The 19,461-nt window shown below is 35.8% G+C and overlaps 1 protein-coding gene across 3 annotated transcripts in view; it reads left to right on the plus strand.

The window, feature by feature from the left end:
• LOC135844451 (transmembrane protein 198-B) overlaps positions 1-19,461 on the plus strand; it is a 54,659-nt gene that overhangs the window by 25,249 nt on the left and 9,949 nt on the right. For all 3 annotated transcript variants that reach the window (XM_065362670.1, XM_065362669.1, XM_065362671.1), the window contains exons 4-5: positions 16,179-16,400; positions 18,710-18,943. In XM_065362670.1, the coding sequence (XP_065218742.1) occupies positions 16,179-16,400; positions 18,710-18,943 (456 nt within the window). The remainder of the gene's footprint in view (positions 1-16,178; positions 16,401-18,709; positions 18,944-19,461) is intronic.

Here is a 19,461-nt window from a genome sequence, read left to right on the forward strand (position 1 = left end):
GGACGAATACGTATAAATATCCATGTGAATTTTCAAATTCAAGTTTTCGTATTAATGAACGAAGTAAAATACCTAGGAAGTGATACGACCGATTGTGGTTAAACGTGGGAGTCGTGATTCAAAAGTGTTGCATATGTGTACTCACAGAGCCAAAAACACCATAAATGCGTATCGAAGTGATGTAGTAACAAATCGTACTAGTTTTCTTTTCTTGATAATTTTACTCACTGAACTATTCGAGCTGTGGAATCAGAACACTTTTTTTTCAACTCAAAATGGAAGACTGAACCATGAAATCTTGAAAGTTTGAAACAATCAGATAAAAATCAATCGATCAGACATTCGACGTTCGAGAAATATTTGACCAAACAAAAATTTAAAAATGAACGTTAGCATCTGAAATTTAGTAACTCTAATTTGAGAATTATGAATCATTCGCGAACGACCGAATCACCAGTTGAAGATATTGTTTGTGCGTCATCTCTATTGTTTCAAATATGAAATATATGAAAATAGAAGACATCGAAATAAATTTTTCATTTGGAACGAAAAAATCACCTATTATTAAAAGAATCGTTCACGAACGATCACATGTTTCAAAAGAAACGGAAAAATAGTCAGTTGAACAGATTATTATCCAAGAATAATACAGTGTGCAAAAAATGAATCAATCGTTCGATAAAGACTGAATCCCCATCAACTGAATCGTTCGCGAACGAACACTGGTTTCTGATGAAATTGAATAGTGCCAACCAAATATTGGAACAAATCATCTGTCATCACTCGTCAGTACGAGTAATATTGATTCTGATTCATACGGAAAAAAAGTCAATCGTACGAAAAAGACAGATTGGAATCCCGTTGGGTGAATCGTTCAGGACCGACAATATGTTTTGAATGAAATTGAAAAATGACCAGCCAATATTGGAGCAAATCATCACCATGAAATTATGATTCAAGCGATATGAATTAATTGTTCGTGAACGACTTGACTTCACCAATTGAGTGAATCGTTTGCGAACGAGCACACACAATCAATGGAATTGAAAAAACAGGCAGACATGATGGCGAAAAATAGTTATGAAGTTGAGTGATTCGGCCTCAAACGAATGGATTTTCAGTAAATGATTGAATCACTTATGATGCACGAATCTTTCACGATCGACTCCCGAAAATAATTCATTCGAAAATGAGCTGGTCGTTCTTGAACGACAGAATCACCTACTGAGCGAATTATTCGCGAACGATCGCCTGTTTCAGGGATGAAATTGAAAAATAACTACACAATATTGAAGCACATCACCATCAAGAATTATGAATTTTTGGCTCCAAAATTGGGAGGGGGGCTGTGTGCTTTGTAACTTTTGAAAACAAAAAAAAACGTTCCAATTTGAAAGTATTTGATTTATGAATCGAAATAATACTTTGCTTTGAGGCATGGCAGACTCAGGATAAGCTGTGAAAAGGAATTTAAATTCTCCCAAATTTTTTGAACATTACTGGGCCATTTCGCGTTCGCAGTGCTTTTAAAGCGGAAAAATCGACGTGGCAATAGAATTTTTGATAAGGATGAACTACCGATTTCTGAAATTTTGGAATATTTCGAGCCCCCTCCCCATAATGGGATGTGAGAAATTTTAGCTGTTCACAATTCCGAAAATAGGAGGGTATTTTTGGGTCGTTGAATTCATTTTTTATGAATCTGTTTTGCTCCAAACTCAAAATTGAGCTTTGAGGAAGGAGAAAAATTTTTAATTTCCATAAATATTGTGTGGGGTATCAAGGTGAGGAGGGGAGGGTGCACATGAGAATTTTTGAAGATTTTCTGGGCCGCAAATATTATGATAGTCTCCGGCTTATTCGTTCATTCTTATTAGGTACTGAAACGATTGTCGAATGAGGTCATAAACCCTATAAAGAAAACAATTATTCTCTGAGATTTGTTTTTATGTATTTTTTTAATTTTTGGGGAAAGAAATGGGCGCGATGCCAAAATGACTAAAAAAATTATTGAAATACTTGAATTTTGTCGCAGTAAGTAAGTATTTATTTTGAAATTTGACCCTCCTTTTTTTTTTTTTTTTGGTTGAAAAAAACCTCGAAATTAATACTTGATAGTTTATTCAACTAGGGAGCAAAAGTTATTTTCGACGAAAGTAGCACTTTTTCTCCCTTATAACGAAAATGTTAATTTTTGAGGTTATTGCCCATTTAGAGCAGACGTTATCTATCTCCCCAAAGGGGTCAGAATTTGATTCATTTTTTTTTGTGACTTTTTGGATCTATTTGTGTCCGTTTAAATCCAAAATTTGTGACTTTTTCAATTTATTTTAGAAAATAATCATCGAAGAAAATTTTGGATTTGAACCAGCACAAAAAGATTTTGAAAATATGCGCCTAAATCGATTGAAACGGTCACAAAAAAAGTAAATCCGAGTTTATACGTTTGATTTTCATTCCACTGACAGTTTTTTTCGAAAACTGGAGAATCCGAAAATCCACTGGAGGCTCCAGAGCGGTTTGAAACCGTGAACGATCGACTCGGGAGTTCAAAAATACAGTATAAATCAAATTTCAGCTTTTAATGTCAGAGTAATTAGATTTCGGTTTTTCCCTATAAGAAATGTGCCAAATTTGAATTCCTAAAAAAATCAAAAAATGAATTTCAGTATGTATCCAAAATGTTTGCTGGTTGTGTATTTTGGGTTCTTTTTCGAAACCCCTTTTTTTCAGTTAGGATACTTCACGTATAAGGTGTCTATATTCCAAAAAATATAATATTAATATTCGAACTATACAGGGATCTCGAATTAGTATAAATTCACATACACAGGTATCACAATATCAAATTTTCAAAATTTCTCAAATTGATTTTTTCCCAAAATAGAGGGTTACACTTAATAATATTTCTGCGGGTTAATGAGATAGGGAAAGATTAAGAGGAATTGGATCGAAAAAAATGAGTCAATATTTTCCTCAAATTGATAATAATTGACACGATACTTCATTCTTATAACTTTTTGAATTCTAATTAAAATTGGACAGGATCTTTGTATACACCCTTCAGGGGTGGTCGAGATCCTATTTTGAAAAATAATTCGAAAACTATTCAAATACGTATCCATGGAATTATGTATTACAAAAAATATTAAAAATTGCAAAAATATTTTTAAAAATAAAAAATTTAAATAACTCGAAAAAAATTATTCTTCAAGCCCTCAAACGGGTTGTGGTATGTAATGCAAACAGTAATCATAAATGAACATATAAAACCTCAAAATCTCAAAATTGCTACAACATTTACATATTTACCTCACCTCACCCCAAACGTCACATTCTTCCGTACACCTGTCTGTCCTTCGTAATCACTCTATAGTCAAATATGCAGGTGATACAGGTACAGGAGAGGGCATATCATAAGTTGACATTCCTCGACACAGGAAACAACGTAATCTAAAATTACCGCAAACGAGATACCGAACGAGTATTTCAGAAAAGGTAAACTTGACCCCAGGTGAAAACTGAATATGTAGATATAGATGTATTTCGCTGACATAACCTCAACTGTCAACACACAGCCCACTGCAAAAGATCCTATGGAGGTAAAGGGCACACATCGCACTCGCAGTTTACAAACTATTGACACTGGACAGTGAACAGTTGGACACGGCTATAGGCTTACAAGTAATTGACATCGTCCGTACAACATGTCCATAGATTCCTTCGCCATAATCAAGGCAACTGGTTCCAGAGATGGCATTTGATCGAATGATCGTCTTTTATTTTCTTTTACACGTACGCGAATCTCTCACGCGCCATAAGTCATCGATATGAACGAATTAAACGGTCATTAACTTGTCTTCTTTTCTTACAATTCAGCCCCGAGAACACAGACCTGATGCTCGTGCTCCTTAAATGGAAACTGCATCTTTTACCCTCTTCTCCTCCTCCTGTATCAATGCGCGACAATTCCAACATCTTGATCTCTCGCTGGTACATGCCCTATACGAGTACATACATATTGTGTCGTCTGCTGCCGCCGCCGCCGCCGTCGTCGTCGCCGAGCCCGAGACCTGAGAGCAATACGCCGCCACGCCGCCGCGCACTTACAGCGACCTGATCGGAACTGCGTAACCTTGAATCTGCAACGTACACTTCAAGTACACCGCGTCATAGTTTGTATGTACATGTACTTTACCTGTCTCTCTATGCTCATATCGTTCGACCTCAACAAACAGTTTATTTTCCTCGTTACGGTTATTCGCTTTCAATTTCACGCGCCATAAGTACTTTTATTACACGAATAGGTAGGTCTTATGTACTATCGGTCCCAGCTGTACGAAATATACGTGTAATCTAATAATATACTCGTACCTACGATTGATCTATCGCATCCGCAACGACAGTGTCGATATCGGTGTTGACTGTTGATTTGCATCGCAGACCGTGGCCACGATGAACGAATTACGAGTACACTTCGCTAAATTATAGTCTCTATTGTCCAAAAAATTCGATACCGCAGCGGGTTTATGAGAATAAAGAAGGGAATCGTATTGACGAGAGATGACGATGGCCTTTATCGAGAGGTATCGCATCGACGACCAAAGCTTCCGCGTTTATTGTCCACTCACACGACGTTCGTCGCTTATGCAGATGCAAGAGCAAGACCGCCCGCAAAAACACACCGAGATGTCGTGGGTTTGGATATCCACGATAAGCTGCATGCTGCGGAGGAGGTACAGGTGCGGCGCTTAGACCAAAGACATAATTTGAAATTCAAAATACTACATAGATGCAGATGACGATGTCGATGAACTTTATCAAAATGAGTAGAATTTCCGCTATTAAGTAAGCTAGCGAACGGTTAAATGGTACAACTTTTCGAATACTGATATCGTTCTATGAGTGTGAGGTTCCCAGATCTTTTAAATAATATCAACTCATACTCAACAAAAATAAGCAGAAGGAAGAGAGACTCGTATTTTTTCAAGTGTCATTAAAGGTGAACTTTTTGCCGGGTATCAGGGTGGCCTTCATTATATAAGATTTGGAATTTTATTGCCCGCAATTAGCTAAAAATCGTTTTTGAACCCGGAGAGGGGTCAAGTAAGGTTAATTTTATTACCCCAGGTGAACTTGTAGGGGGAGGGGGGAGGGTCATTCCACGTCAATTCGACCAAGAATTGGTAAGGGAGGTGTCAGCGATTTTTTTGAAATTTTTCCTGTGGAAAGACTTTATGAAGGGATGACCAATGGCGCAAATCGCAGCCCTCTAGCCCTTTTTTAAAGGCTGCTAGGGGGTGTCAAAGTTTTTAGTGAACTTAAAATATCATCCATTTCATCAGTGGGTTACTCAAAAACCGCGATACCTACCAAAATGGAACTTTTTCCAATAGTTAGGGGTTTTGAAAAGCTTTTTGGTGGTACATATCATAAAAATCGGTGTTGACATTTTTTTCCAACGAAAAATTAGCTCGAAAAGTTTCAAAACTTAGTTTTTATATCGTTCCTACTCTCAAAAATTCTGAAAAAAATGTATTGTAGACAACTTTTCATGCTGAACAACATATTAAAAAATTGGGATGTCATTATTTCGTAAAGTCGATTTGAAAAAATTAAAAGTTTGCGAAAAAATGTGATTTTTTGATTTAAAACATGAAAAAAAGTTTTGATTGGCGAAGCTGGCCCATTTGACCCCTATTTTTACGTATCCGTTGAAAAAGTTGAAAACCCCCTTTTACTCGATAAACAAAAAATAAGCAGATTTTAATTTTTTTGCTTTGAGTTTAATTTTTATTAAATTTTTCATGAAATACGTCAGAAAGAGGTCAAAATAAGACAACTGAATACATTTTAACTTTTTTTGATGTTTGGAATTGAAAATTGAATTTTTTTGAATTTTAATTTTTTTGTGATGAGTTCATGTTCATTGAGTGAAAGGGGGTTTTCAAGTATTTCAACGGATACTTAAAAATAAAGGTCAAATGGGTCAACTTCACCAGTCAAATTTTTTTTCATGTTGTAAATTAAAAAATCGCATTTTTTCGCAAGCTTTCAATTTTCAGAAATTGATTTTACGAAATAGTGCCATCCCAATTTTTGAATACGTATGTTATGCTCCAATTTTGTAGTGAATTTGAATTTCATAAAAGTAATGACTGGAAATACATCACACAACATCCCACAAACACAATTTGAGGCATTGTAGAAAAAAAATGAAAAGATGGCACGCCAGTCACGAGTTGAAAAGTCACTCTTTTCGTGAAAAAATCAAGCAAAAAATCGAAAAATTAGTGTTTTGCTTTTGCAACAACTTGAATTCGATGAAAATTGATTATTATGATGACTTAATGAAAAATTTTCGCATTTTAAATAGTTAACGATGTTGAAATTTTCTTCCTGTCGCCTCACATTTGGTCTCGGCTCATTTCTCTCCCCTCCTCTTTTTTTCAAAGGCCATTTTAACCACGAAAAATCGATTTTTTTCAAAATCTAAAAAGAATACATTTTTCTACTCCTCAGTGTGAATATAATTGAAGAGCTCTATTCCAAAGTGGGTTAAGTCATTTTGAAAAAAAAAACACGTTTTAAGGGGATTTTTGCTTCAAAAACGGGTCAAGTCATCGATTTTTCAAAATAAATTTTTCTACAAGCAATTGTTCAATATCCAAAGAAAGGGAAGGTGCACCGACCTTTTGAAACAGAACAAATTTTAGCATCAATAATTGTAAACGCATTTTTGGGAGGAAAAAATGACTTAACCCACTTTGGAATAGAGCTCTTCAATTCAACTCTAAACTCATTTTTGAAAAAAAGTGACTTACCTGGTTCTTTCCGATGAAAACTACGTTTTGAAACTTCTAGCTAATTTTTCGTTCAAAAAAAAGTGGCAACAATGATTTTTATGATATCACCAAAAAGCGTTTCAAAACCCCTAACTACTGGAAAAAGTTCCATTTCGGTAAGTATCGTTGTTATCGAGTAATCCACTGCTGAAATAGGTGATGGTATTCTAAGTTCACAAAAAACCTTGACACCGCCTAGCAGCTTTTAAAAAAGGGCTAGAGGGCTGCGATTTGCGCCATTGGTCATCCCTTCATAAAGTCTTTCCACAGGAAAAATTTCAAAAAAATCGCCGACCCCCCCCCCAATACCACTTCTTGCTCAAACTGGCGTGGAATGACCCAGGGGCCTCGATCTATTCTGTAGCTGAACGAACGCAACAAATTGCTCAAAAATGGTCTTTCTCGACCCTGTAGAAGAGTCATGATGAGGTTCGAAGGTTTAAATTTACAAAAGGCATGTTATGTCACCTTTTCCCTGGTTGTGCCAAAATTGGATTGCCTGGGTTAATTTTTGGGTTCCTGAGGGGTCGAAAATGAAAGGAAAATCAAGTTTTTCCCAACTTGAAGGGGATGGAGATGACCGGGGATGTTGAAATTAGGATACGTTGGTCACAATGAAGGTGCTTTGGTTTCATTTCTGTAATTCTTCTTTCATCTATGTCATCTCTTTTAGACTCTTGAGAAAATAAAAAGGCAGATTTAAATTTTCCACATTCACTTTTGTACCATTTACCATTTCGTTTCGAGCACATTCTCAAAAATTAGCATCATTTGGAGTAATTTTTGTAGGCGTTTTTCAATTTGATGTATGATTATATTTTGCCCTTGCACGAAGATGAGAATTCAAGGATACAACAAACTTTCAGGACTTACCTATCCATGTAAGATTCTGTTGGTATCATACTCGACGAAAAAAATATGATACTCATCATTAGACAAATTGGCAAAAACTAAAGAAAGAGAAAGATATGTAATCAGGTCTTTCAGCGTTAAATTGTAGGTTAACGAATAGCATACTATGTATTGTTGGCAATGGACATGGACATGGACGTGGACCGCGGTAACCGCGAGCGACGCGACGAGGATGCGATGGCGATAAAGACGAAAGTATATTTGCAACAACAACAACAATAACAATAACAACAAATGGAAACAGAGCAATCCGAAACCATACGTAGTGCTGCTGTGTCTTTGGCACAAGGTGTACTACACATACGTGTACTGCTTAGAAAGAGAGAATTATAGCATGATCAGATAGAAAGGGAGACGAGAAGAGGGTTACGCGGGTGACGATTTCACATGTCCTAATTTTTTTTTACGTATAGGTTAGGAAGATACTTCTGCGTATACTTTACTCTATTTACGTCTGTGGTGCATGATGCGTTCAACTTGCGTACAGTTGCGTGTTTATGTACTTATGGGTTGAATTTAATCGGGGAGGTGGTTGGTTTAGTTAGGTGCACGAGATGAGCGTCTAATTATCGTAAAAAGGGGGCTGGATCATAACCTTCTTTGATTTGGAGGTCTCGGTGTATAGATCACGGTCTTAGAGGGTGTGCAGAAGTGAGTCTCACTATGAGAGAAATGGAGAGGAAATGAATTTAGATTTTTTTATGGAAGGTTGCTAAAATTTGATTTTCAACTGCTTGTTCGAGGTGCTCATTTTAACCCACAAATCCACTAATTTTGTCCTATATGTCGAAGCTAGACATTTTGAGTTATTGCCCCCTCAAAGATCAGAACAGACATCCTTTTCATAAGAATTTCTTTCATTTTTCATAGCCCACTTAGTTAAAGGCCCACACAACCCCGAAGCATGGCAGACGTCTATTAATAGGACACCTTGTATGATAACCTAACACTTTCACACGTAATGAGACATCATCAGCGCGATGCCATGCCAGGCCACAGAACTGCGATATTATTGGCACCTAAGGATATACGTAGTGTGGTTTGGCGGACGTCCGCGTCCGGGTCTACCATAATGTGTCATGTCAATATGCAAATGGATTAGTCCACCGGCCGGCTCATCGCATCGTGTACACTATACTCGTATTGATAATATGATGATTCGATGAAGTCATACGAAAATGTTTACGAACTGGATACTCGTGTATACGATTAGATAATCGACGAGCGAGCTGCATATTTGCATAATTCAGCGAGAGTAATAATGACACGAATGCACGATATTCGAACGAGGGTCTGTTCGGATGATTTACTCGGCTCAGATGATGGTCCCAATTCCCTGCAGTTTTCAGCGTTTGGAAATCGTTTCGTTTCCACGTGAAGTACCTAAACTGCAAGAGCGGAAAGTACTCGTACTTTACTTGTGGTATCTACATAGTTGGTTGTACTCCGTACTTACCTACTCGTTACATGGGATGTTATTGCTTTGTAATAAGGTGTACCTTTCTCTTCGTTAAAATGAGTTTATTAAATGGAACTATCGAGTGTAAATTTTCTAGATAATTTCTCCACTTGGTACATGCATATTTACGAGCAGAAACGCCGTTAAAGTTACGACTTTTGGTACCAGCCACGAGCATGGGTCAGGGAATCACGACGACGCGGTGAAGACGAGTAGAGGATAACAAAAGGGGAAAAAACGTACCTACATTCGTGTTCTGTCTGTACTACGAATGTGAAAGCAGGGCTGTTAATACGAAACGAAACGAAACGAAAGACACGGAACGAAACGGTATTTTTTTCCTCTGGACACGAAACGAGACACGAAACGAAACGAATCAAAAAAATTACACGAAACGAAACGTTATAACGAAACGAATCATTTCTGTTTCTGCAATTTTCGGATTTTCATGGTGAGTTTTTTTTGTAAATTTTGACCAAATTTTGTCAAATTCACTCAAATTTTATCCATTTAGAGCCTTTAGGGGGGTTCTCTTCTGCATTTACTACTAAAAATGTCCGCTTATCTCACTTTTTTTGGCTGGAAGGAAACGAAACGAAACGACACGAAACGGCACGAAACGAAATGATACCACTTTTCTGGAACGAAACGAAACGGTATAACGAAACAGTTTGGTTCAAAGAGCTCAACCGAAACGAAACGACACGTTTACGTTTCGTGTCTAACAGCCCTGTGTGAAAGGTGTGTAAAAGAGGAAACATAGCAGGTTCAAAATTGGTAAGAAGGGGAAACGGAATGAAACAAATTATGTAGGTATCTATTTAATTGAGTAGACTTGTAAAGTGATGAATTTTTTTGAAAAAAATATGGTAGGGAGAAATTATGTAATCTAAAAATAGGTATATGTAGGTAGGCATAGCATTATAAAGGGACCAAATTGATAAATGTATGTAAATTGAAACGATTACGTTGAAAATTACGACTTTACATATTAATTACGAAATAAAATGGAAAATAGAGACGAAAGTGTTGCGCATTGTGTTATTATGCATGTAGGTACTAAATTCCGGCACATTATCGCGATGAATGAGTACTAAATTGGACCATAATGTGCGCAGTAATTGAGAGTTTACTGTACTATCAAAGATCACTTCGGAATTTGGATTTAAAGATGTCCGAATTATTCAAAATTCGTGCCATGTGTTGGTAAAATGCCTACTTGTATGATTCTGAAGTTTTTTTTAAATGGGCGGAATAACTGTTTCTATGTGAACAATATTTGGTTTTGATTTTCCTCAAATGCTTTTTCAATAATAGCTGTGACACAGTGGACCTAGTCTATTATTGAGTGTTGATGGCAAAACCCAAACTAGTGATCTGGTACTTATATTTTGACTAGTGGTTTGAAGTGTTTTAGAAATGAATTTTCAAATAATTTTGATATTGCAGGCAGTATAGAAATTGGTCTGTATGATTCCACTTTTTCTTCAGACGTAACTAGTTTTTTCAGTGTGATGATTTTTGTAGGACGGAATTTCCTAGTAGGATTCCTGCAAGTTGTGATTGGAGACTCTTGTGCCATTCTCAGTCAAATGCTTGTGCTACATCAAGAAATGCTGCTTGCTGCAGAACGGTATTTCTTTTCCTCAAATGTCTTTTCAATAATAGCTGTGACACAGCTTGGAGCTGGTCTATTATTGAGTGTTGAATGCAAAACCCAAACTTATGATCTGGTATTTTGGCTTGTGGTTTGAGGCATTTTGTGGTTTCAGAAGTAACTTTTCATAATTTTGATAGTGCAGGCAATATAGAAATTATTGGTCTATACAATTCCACTTTTTCTTCGAGCTTGTCCAGTTTTTTTCAATTTTGAAGCATGGTGGCACATGTTCTAGCTGAAAGCGTGCATTGAATATGACGAATATGTATATGTTAAACACAGTACTTTTTTTTCAATATCTCCTTCAGTATTTCTTATGAGATTTCATCAATCCCTGCAGATTTCCTTAGATTCGTGTTCTTACCAATTTCTGTGGAAAACTTGCCTGAGAGTTACAGGTTTTATTTGGAGATTTGGCTGCTGTGGATGGAATGTTTTGTGTAGGTAGATGTTCTGCAAAGAGCTCTTTCTCATCGTTACATATCCACTAGTTGTACTCATTTTTTAGGGGAGAGTTCCAGACTACAGGATGCTTTGTAGCTTTCCACTGGGAGTATTCTTTACTTTCAGTTGGGCTTAATTCAGGGCTATGAAAATGAAACAAACCAACAATTTTTTCTTTGGAAATCCAGGCTTCAAACCTATACTGGCTATACCCACACCCAAACAAAAAATCTTATCAATTTCTGTTCCTACACCCATACCCATACAGGGTGTGCAATGATAACACTAGGCAACGGCATATTTGTTTTCGGGTTGAAAATGGGCTTAATCGATAGTTTGGACCCTAAAACAAAAAACAGAGTGAGGTTTTTCAATTTGAGTTGTTTTTGTAATCAGGAGAGATGATCAAAGTTGCGAAAATGACCGTTTTTGCCCTATTTCACGAGTTTGTGGAGACATCAGTATTCAAGTTTCAAAAAAAACTAAGGTCATATTCGGATTCTACGCACTTTTTTAAGTAAACATCTTTACCGGATTTTTGATTTTCGAACATTGAAGCGTATACGGAAGATTTTTGTTTGAAACATATTTTAAATCTCGGAGCGCGCAACGCTGGCGTTACTCCACGACGTAATCGTGGCGCGGAACCGTGTTCGCGCGGGCGAGGCTCTCGTGCAGTAAAAATCTCGTGTTACAAACGAAAATCTTCCGTATGCGCTTGAATGTTCGAAAATCAAAAATCCGGTAAAGATGTTTACTTAAAAAAGTGCGTAGAATCCGAATATGACCTTGTTTTTTTTTGAAACTGAATACTGATGTCGCCACAAACTTGTAAAATAGGGCAAAAACGGCCATTTTTGCAACTTTGATCATCTCTCCTGACCACAAAAACAACTCAAATTGAAAAATCCCACTCTGTTTTTTGTTTTAGGGTCTAAACTATCGATTAGGCCCATTTTCAACCCGAAAACAAAAAAAAGGTCAAAAATTGTTGCCTAGTGTAATTATCGTGAACCCCAAAGAAAGTTTTTCATTAAAAATATGAGTTGGCAATGTGAAATAGATGCATTTGCATACCAACTGAAATATTTAGCAGAAAACTTTTTTAGGGGTACATGATATTTCATATTTCTGCGCACCCTGTACTTGAAAAAATGACAGGAGGAATACCTGTATCCATACCGCTACCTAAATATCTGATACATTGGGTACTAGATAGATATGGGTATTCCACCAATATTTTATCCAATATAGCAAAAAAAAAAAAAATGGAAATAATTCAAAATGGATGGAATCCCCCTACCCAATTCTCTGAAAAGAAAATCTATATCTGTACCTCTGGCACTGGTCCCTGAAAACATTCTAGTTCAGGGATGCCACCGATATTATCGATTGCTACTTTATTAATTTTGTCCAATTATCAAGATTATTGTGATATCACAATACCAACAACCAGGGGTGCTAAGGCTGCTAACCGTAATTATTTTAATTACAATTACGGTTTCACTCCAATTTTTCCTTGAAATTTTTTGGTTTTTGGTTCGGTTTTGGTTTTGAAATTCAAAATTTCGGGTTTCAGTTTCGGTTTTTGTTTTTTTTCAGTTTTACATATTTTTTTTTTCAAATATCTTCAATTCAAAATTTCTCAATCTCAGGAAACAAAGTATAGTAATTTCATATTAATTCTAAAAAAGTATATATTTTTCAAGAACAATAATTATATAATTTTTTCAATACAGGGTGCCCAGAAATATTGAGCACCCCTAAAAAAGTTTTCAACTAAAATACTTTGGTTGGTCACAGTGAATGATAATAATGATAGCACATGATTGCCGATTGGTTGTTGGACTGGAGAGAGAACATTCCACCAATCATATGCATCTATTTCACGTTGCCAACCTATATTTTTAATGAAAAACTTTCTTAGGGGTGCTCGATATTTGTGGGCACCCTGTACATAAATTTGTGATCAAAAGTCAAAAAAGTGAAAAAATCACAAAAAATGAGTGGCAAAAAAATGTACTGTGATAAAAAACCCAAACCAAAAACCAAAATAAATTATATCGGTTTAGGTTTTAGTTTCACTCAAACTGCTTCATTATGCTTGTTATGTTTTTTTACGGTTTTTAAAAAACCTATGAAATTTTGGTTTTTGTTTTCAGTTAGGGTTTGAAAATGGCTAAAATTATGGATCTTGTTCGGGTTTCGGTTACGGTTTTCAGTTTTTTGCGGTTATGGTTACAGTTAGCGCCCCTGCCAACAACTTGTGATCTTTTCTGCAAGGATTGCTAGGGTGCAACAAGAAATTTACTCTAGAAACTGGAGGGAGGCTGTTGTGTTTTGGAAGTAAGCTCCACCCACAGTTTTGACATGCGCAGTCTCTGATTTTTCGCGTTCACTTTAGCCATTCTTGTGGAAAAGATTGCATGTTGTTAGTATCGTGATAGATCATTTATTCAAACAATCAATTCAATTATCATGATATTTAATATCATCAACATCCCTGTCTGGGTTTGAAGCTCTGCTGGAAACCAGGGGTAGGCATTTACGCGTAGAATACCCTATTCTACGTTTTGGTGTAGAATATGTAAAATTTGATGTAGAATGTGTAAAATGAGTAGAAACTTAGAAAGTGTAGAATGTGTAAAATAAGTAGATGTAAAATGCGTAGAATGCAACAATAACTACCTACTCCATTCTTGTTTGTTAAGTACCCACTCTAAAAATAAGGATCATGATGCTTCAAGTGATTATTTTCCATTGTTTTTCACTTTTTTACTCATTGTTTCATTTTTTGAAACCATTACAGTCATCAAATCCAGTGATGGCAAAACTTTTGCGTTTCAGTTTTCACTTTTTAATTTCAGTTTCAGTTCTACGTAGTTTCACTTTTTTCCTCATCAAATCCCAAAATGCAATGAAATATCAAAACAAATAATGTTTGAAAGTATTTCCGTTTCTTCAATTTTCGACTTTTCATGGCAAGTTTTTTTTTTTGCAAAATTTCAGCCAAATATTGTTGCATCTCATTCATCTAAAGTTTTTCTCTTCTGCATTTGTTAATAAAACATGAAAACTTCAAGAATTTAATTTGATTTTATTGAGAATAAAGAAGGCAGAGAGAATGACGTATAATCTTCAAGCCAAATCAAAACATGTCCATTTTTCTTGTTTTTTTGTGCTGGAACAAAACAAAACATGAAACAAAATTACTTGGAACAGAACAGAAGAAGAAAACAGCTGAGGTTAGAAGATGAAATGAAATGCAACAAAACGTTTTTGTTTCATTGTTAACTAAACAGCTCTGGCTTCATTCTTCCAAAAACCAACTAGTTCCAGTTGCTTTGATTGAATTCTTTTATCATTCAATTCAGCTTATTGCTGATTTGATTGAATCAGTTTTTATTTTCAGGTGTGAGATTGGTGTACCAGACATGTCTAGCAATTTTTTGCTGTTTTATGAGTTTCCTTATTTCATATGGATAGGTAGATGTTTTCTTGAACATTTTCATACTTGACATCTTCATCTAAAAAATCATTTCCACAGTAATTATTCAATGAAAAGTGGTCTACGCGTACCAAAATATTTGTCCAAATTATTCATTCATCATTATTGATTTTCATAATTTCGGCAGGTCAACACGCCTTGTAATCGAAGATTAAAATCCACTCTAGTAACCCCCTCGCGTACTCTTTTCGGAGGGGAAATTTACGACGCGTTCAATTGCCTATTTTTATGACTCCCCAAACGAGTTGTCTTTATATTCGGCGCCAAAGTCGGAGCATACTCTACTTTTGCCGATCTAATTAACAATCAATTTTCTATTTGTTGGACAAATTATTAACGTCATCGTGCGTTGTCATTTTACTCGTATCGAATAATGACAAGAAAATGATGGGGTAAATTAATGTACTCGGATGGACGCAATATTATATAGGTGCATATTGTACCTGGTTTTTGGTTCCTTGTCGACGTCATTTCCTATAAATTACAATTAGGTAGATCGATTCGTTCGTTTCGTATGTATTTTAAGTACGTAGGTACATTCAAATAAGTACGTTTAGGTCTATGGGTGAGGACTGAGGTGTATGTAATGTACGTAGTGCAGGCCTATAGACTCGTGTACAATACGTATGTGGGCCATCAAAGGAGGAGATCTGGATACGGTGTGGCGTTTACCTTCGACAAAGCGTAACATTATGGACTGCGCGAAAATAATTATCTTTCGACGACGATGACGACGACATTAAAACGTGTACGAGTACTTAATATACTTATATACCTACTCGAGCGTAATTGTAATCGAGTCGTTTAAGTATACGATAAATAGCTCTATGTTATTCCTCTACTGGTATTGTGTTTGGTTCAGTTTTGGTAGTTTTACTGCGATCTTTCCTTCCTCGCTTGACCCTTCGTTCATTTGAAACAAGTATGATGGCGACTTTAACGACGACAGGTCAACTCCCGATTTGGTAGGTAGCTTGAAAGGTTGAGCGATTGGAAGAGATTGGAAAAGGTTATGCAGAGTGTATTGATACATGTACATAAATGTGATGTAATTAACGATAGAGGGTCGTATTGTATTCAAGTGGCGATGTTAACCATACAAGGTGTCCTGGAATAGTACGTATTAGAGTCGTTGATCTGAGAGAGTATGACATTTGAAGATATTGCATCATAAACTGGGACACCCTGTGTAAGTTTTTAAGTACATACCTACGTTAGGAAGAAGTGAAAAGAGTGTATCTAATGAAGGATACTACAGGTAGCATACTGCAGAAATGTGCACTCGGTAGTACATCCTCCTCGTATCATACCACGTTAATGATTTTCGCATTTAATTTTTCATGTTCGCAGGTGTTTCATTATGTGCGGGTATCCTATTCGGATTGATAACGATGCTGGTACAATATGTGGGCCTGTTTATGACCGGATTCCATACAGGATTATTGTTATGTCTAGTCTCGATAGCGATGGCCGATGTGGCCGGATACAGGATAGCTACGTTGTGGACCAGTAGCAGCCTACTGATGGGATTCGGAGTTTTCTTCGCTTTAATTACGTTAAATTGGAAAAAAGGTGAGTACATACTATAACGTAGTATAATGGAGAGGAAAATTACTTACCTACCAAGTTTGAGGTGAAGAAAAGGAAGTGACCTAGCGCGTGTGGGTAAAGCGGTGGAAAATTTTGCACGCGCCGAACGTCAGCGTGAGTGTGTGCGATAATACGAGTAATTGACGTTAACGAGATGATGATGGATTAATTAAAAAAGTAACTGTAAGTGTATCGTACACGATTGTGTAAAATTTTTATATGTCGTGTTTAAGTGAGTGCTTTAGTGTGGATGAGAATGGGTGAGGTGTGTGCCTGGGACCCTCTCTCTTGATAGGGATAGGTGTTGATTTTTTTCGCATTTAGCATACTTAATAATTTGAAGAAAAAAAATTTAATCCCCTAAAACACAGGGTGGCTCATTTTAGAATTCAGAAAATGAATCGTCGAGCTTCTTGATTAGGTACTGCTTGAAATACATATCTCAAAAAGAAAGCCCCCTTGGAGAAAACAAAGGAACCTTTTTCTATTAAGTACTTAGTGGGAAATTGCATGTTCTACAATTTTAATTAAATATTTTCATTTCTTTCGTAAAACGCTTAATTTTCCTTGGAATTTGATTTTTTTCTGATTAAAAGAAAGGTTGAAAGCATTTTTTTTTTTTTTTTTTTTTCATTTTAAAAAATTGGTTTTTATGAGGAAAACTTACAACCATGCGAAAAAAATGAATAGAAACAAAATTGTGGAGCATGAAATTCCTCGTGAGATGAGGAAGGTTCATTTTTTCCACAAGGCTCCGTTTTAGAGATATTCCAGGGAAAAGTCCTAAAGTTGAACTCCAATCGATTGTTTTTAATGAATAGGTAAGACAAGTTGACATTTTTTTTTTCAATTTTTCCATCTTAGAAAATGATTTTAGGTTAAAATATATGAACAGTAGAGGAAATGTAGAGTATAAAATTTCCCACCTGGAGCCTGTCTAGTTTTTTCTTTTCCCCTCTTCAAATTCATCCCTTTGAAGTCATGGTGTCTAACGGTCCTATCAGTTCTGCAAAATTCCTGCTTTTTGCCCATGAGTCCTGTAGTACATACATAGTTGTCCTGTTTGCTGTTTTTTATCACTTTTCATCGAAAAGTCAGCTTTTTTTCAATCGTTAGACTTCAAATTTTCAGATCATTTTTTCCTTTTTCTGGAATTTTGAAAAAATATTCTCAAACAGGGCTCTTTTGTCAATTTTTTTAGAACTTGAATTACACATTTTTGAGAACTTTTGGCCTTAAGAAAACTTATTGTTCAAATTTGAGAAAATACTCAATTTTGAATTAGAAAAAAAAACTTCTCCCTGAATAAAGAAACTTTTTTTTTTACTTCTAAAAACATGAATTTTTAAACGTTTTTTGCCTCGCTTCACTTGGGCTCGTTTGCTTTCCTATTTCAAAGTTTGATTTTTTTTTTAAATCACCATTTAAATTTGTAAATTTTGAAGTAAAATAATTTACTCCTAATTATTTTTTATACGTTTTTATACCTCTCAAATACTAATTTTCGAGAGCTTTTGTCCTCGCTTCGCCGGAGCCAGTTTGTTTTTTCCCGTAATTGAAAAGTTTCAGATTTGAAGAGAAAATGAAAAGTTTTTCATCTCGTACTTATTTTACTTGAAACTCGCTATTTTATTTCGGAAATTGGTACTTACCTAGTATATTTTTTTCCAAATGTTCAAATTTTCCATTCATTTTATTTTTCATTTAAAAAAAATTTGTTTTGTTGAAAAAAGTTTTTTAATTATTTCCCCAATTTCATTACTTCCATTAGTCAGAACCTTACAAGTGAAAATACAAAAATTGATATAATAAAATTATTAGAAAAGCGGAAAATTGGAATGTAAAATTTTGCCTCGCCCATTTCCCCCCTCTCTATCAAAAATCTTGGGTGTTAATGTCCTGTTGAAAATCCTGTTTTTTCATTTCGAAGTTGTGTTAGACATCCTGGAAGTTTGAAATCTAAATTATAGCCCAATATTCGTTATTCATCTCACTCGAATTTTCACGTTCTGGGTCAAAATATTCTACAAGACCAGAATTTATTTATGCATCCTTGATTTTTTTTCAATTTTTCCCTAAATTTTTGGAAGCTAAGAACTCTCGCAGCCCCCTGCCTCTCCCCCGCGCGAACCCAAAATATATTAGAATGGAGTCGAATTGATTCCCGAAACTGGGCTCAAAACTACTGTACGAAAGCCCAGCCCAAAAAACCATGAATTGACCAAATTCAATTCATATTTTGTGCATTATTGGAATTTACGAAATAAATAATGTGTTTATTTACTTGATAGGAATGACCATCGTCGGTTCGAGTCTATTCGGAAGCGCCATCATAATCGCATCTTTGGATTATTTCGTCGAGAAATTAGTCATGGTGTTATGGATATGGGAAAAAGCATTGAAGCGACGGACTATCGAACCATGCTGGCTGAGCTGGGTCGTGCTGGCGTTATGGCCATTGGTCGCCATGATTGGTTTGGTAATTCAATGCGCGGTTACCGGAAAAGGTGTATATCACGAGAAAAGTAAGTACATACTCAAAAACCTATAGATTTGCTCTTCGCGATACGATACGAATTATACGAGCTCGTTATAAAATTATAAGTGTGCTTAATCGAGTGGTGTGAAGTTATCGGTAGGTAAATTGATCTGATCATCTGGAAAATGATGTACGAACATACTCGTATGTAGTGTTTGAAAAGTACCATATAATAAACAACGGTGCAGGATTAAAAAGTAATAAGTGGTCTCAAAGATGATGAGTATAGATAAATATGATGTAACTTGTGTAGGTACTCGTAGATAGGTAAAAAGATTACTTGAAAAGTCCTGCTATTATAACCAATAATAAGATCGAGAGTTGATGCGTATGTAATTGGATAAAGCGGATTGATAAAAAGAGAAGGAAGAATGAAACAAGTTTAATTTGTGTAAAGATTATTAGAATCATATAATTAATTAACGGACGATCGATTAATTAAATTTGGGAATTATCGTTGGCGGTGTGCTCGTATTCGCGGTTTGCGATTACAATTTTTTGCTA

Source organism: Planococcus citri, chromosome 4 (assembly GCF_950023065.1).
Source record: "Planococcus citri chromosome 4, ihPlaCitr1.1, whole genome shotgun sequence".
NCBI classification, from domain to species: domain Eukaryota; kingdom Metazoa; phylum Arthropoda; class Insecta; order Hemiptera; family Pseudococcidae; genus Planococcus; species Planococcus citri.